Source organism: Athene cunicularia (assembly GCF_003259725.1).
Source record: "Athene cunicularia isolate RWA chromosome 6 unlocalized genomic scaffold, athCun1 chr6_part1, whole genome shotgun sequence".
NCBI lineage: Eukaryota > Metazoa > Chordata > Aves > Strigiformes > Strigidae > Athene > Athene cunicularia.
This window is the reverse complement of record NW_020799105.1, coordinates 25,187,245-25,189,744: the sequence shown is the minus strand read 5'-3', so window position 1 is coordinate 25,189,744 and position 2,500 is coordinate 25,187,245. Positions and strand designations below refer to the sequence as shown.

Sequence of the window (2,500 nt, the reverse complement as noted above, 5' to 3'; positions counted from 1 at the left end):
GTAAATTTGACCGTTATTGCAACTCGCGAGTATTTGCGCAAATCGGTTTCTTAGTTACGGGTGCTTATTTTATGTCTTTATAGGAAATAATTCTGAAACGAGCAGCTGACATTGCTGAAGCGTTATACAGTGTGCCACGCAATCACAACCAGATCCCCACTCTAGCCAACACTCCTGCTCACACTGGCATGATGGGAGTGAACTCCTTCAGCAGCCAGCTCGCCGTTAATGTTTCCGAAACATCACAAGCAAACGACCAAGGTATGTGGGATTTCAAGAGTTAATCCTTCACGTTGTTGACTGCTTTTGGCCAGCGCCTATTAATACGAGCTGATGTCACCGCTGTGTTCTCCCTCTCTTTCTCCCCGTAGTCATATGTCTGATCGTGTAATGAAATGCTGTCTTTAACTTTCTCGTAATATTTAATTCTTCCTGTTCTTTCGTTATCATAAAGCATCTCCAGTGGAAAAAAAAAAAAAATTAAAAAAAAATTGGCAAAGTGCAGAAAGCTCTTTATTATTCACGGTAAATACGCAGCGTGTATGTTTTTTATAAAATAATTATGTCTAGGTATCTCCACCTGGTTTTGGCATATTTACACAGATAAATCTAATTTGATGTCTGTGATTTTAAAATACTTTGTTTATAGGCATGTGTGACATATATGTTACTAATAAAAGTAATAGTTGATTTAATTTACCTGTTGTAATTGAAAATGCATGTAGCATATTGCATTTAAAATTAATTTTATTACTAATGAAAGGAGGGAAACGGGATTATTAGATACGTTCAAACCCATATTTCTTGCTTGCAACATAATTATTAAATTGATTGCTCAGATAGGAACAAATTGTTGTTAAAAATCCCGATTCTGTTATGTTTCCTCTTCTAAAAGGATTGTCTTTTTACGCATTTCTAAGCTAATAAGCCTTACAAAATTCTGTACTTGATCTTGAATCACTTTTCACTGATGGCTACACCTTACGAAAGAACGAGTGCGTTGTTAGTGTAAAAATACCAGTCATAAAATGAAGACCCCAAAACAGCCTTTTAAAGTGAATCACTGCAACAAAAAAAAGTTTTTTTCTTGTCAGCTATGGCATTTGAAGGTCTGGAGAGGCTGAAAGTTCATTCAGTGTGTTGGTACAAAGCGGGACTCGAGCCTGTTGATAATTGCTCCTAAAGACAAACGTGAAGGCACCTGACACAGCTGGATCGAAGAGAGCTTTTGTTGGCTGTCTGTGCTAAGAGGAGAGACAACATAGAGTGCTCGCAGATGATTTAAGTAGGGTTGGCGTGATAAGGTTATCTCAAACTGCAAGAGTTGATAGGGCAGTAAGAGACAACTTAGAGCAAAGCTGTGCAATCAATTAAAACTGTGTAATATATGCTGCATGAGGAAACCCCCCAGCCCTAAGTCTATATTATAAAATAACATTATTTTTTTGGGGTGGGGGGGTTTCTAACACAGTAGGTTACAGTCGCAACACAAGCAGTGTTTCCCCGCGAGGATACGTTCCCAGCAGTACTCCTCAGCAGTCCAATTACAACACAGTCAGCAATAGCATGAATGGATATGGCAATGCCGGCATGCCCAATCTAGGTGTACCAGGTTCCCCTGGATTTCTTAATGGCTCCTCAGCTAACTCTCCTTATGGCAGTAAGTGTCTGTTTTTGGTAACACATCATCATATAGATTCATATTTACTACAAAATCAAATACTTGCATTGTTTTGATTTCCTATATTGTGAGCTACTGGATAAAAGGAGGGGTGACTCTGGAGGCTGGACGTAAAAATGAATATAATCAATTGATCTGTTTGTGCCATAATACAATCTCAGATAGAAAAAAAAAGAAAAAAGAAAAAAAAAAAAAAAGTCAGTCCCCTTGTTGGCTTACAGACCTCTCCATGATCACTCTTGGGCCTTAAGCCCTAAACCACGGAATGGCTTTTTGGGGCCATGTGCACCAGCAGCAAGATTTTTGCTTCTAGTGTGGTGGGCTCAGGTGCTCCTGATGCTTAGGGTGCTGTTACCACAAACGAGTTAAGAGCGGCTCTACCACTGCTTCACTACTTTAGGGGACTAAACAGTGCATCAGAGCTTCAGACGGAGCTTCACAGTTCTGCTTCTGCTCCTGTTCCCTCGCCGTCTTAAATATACCAAGAACAGCATTTTTTTTCCACATGCAGACAAATCCTACAGTGGTTCACCCAGGAAGGAACATTGCAATTAAGCCCCAAAACCCTGTAAGAGGACTACCCGTGTCTGCAGGGCTGTTACAAGACGGGTTTTGCCAGGCTTTCCTCTGCCCCTGCCAACAGTGGTAACCAACCTTCCTAGGAAAAACTGGGCTGTCTGGCCCCATCGTGTTGGTGTGCGATGCCCTGCCACAGCGGGGTCAACCATTTTCCCTGAAAACTATCCAGCTGGCTTTATTTCAGCACGGGGTTTACGTGGGGAAAGGTAACATAACAAGCAGCGAGAGAGAGCATATCTC

At 41.1% G+C, this 2,500-nt stretch overlaps 1 protein-coding gene across 1 annotated transcript in view; it reads left to right on the top strand.

The window, feature by feature from the left end:
• The window catches only part of EBF3 (EBF transcription factor 3), a 120,068-nt gene extending 118,331 nt beyond the window's left edge, over window positions 1-1,737 (top strand). Inside the window, exons 10-11 of the mRNA XM_026851567.1 lie at window positions 84-261; window positions 1,472-1,737. Coding sequence (XP_026707368.1) covers window positions 84-261; window positions 1,472-1,737 — 444 coding nt within the window. The remainder of the gene's footprint in view (window positions 1-83; window positions 262-1,471) is intronic.
• The last annotated feature ends 763 nt before the right edge of the window (window positions 1,738-2,500 follow it).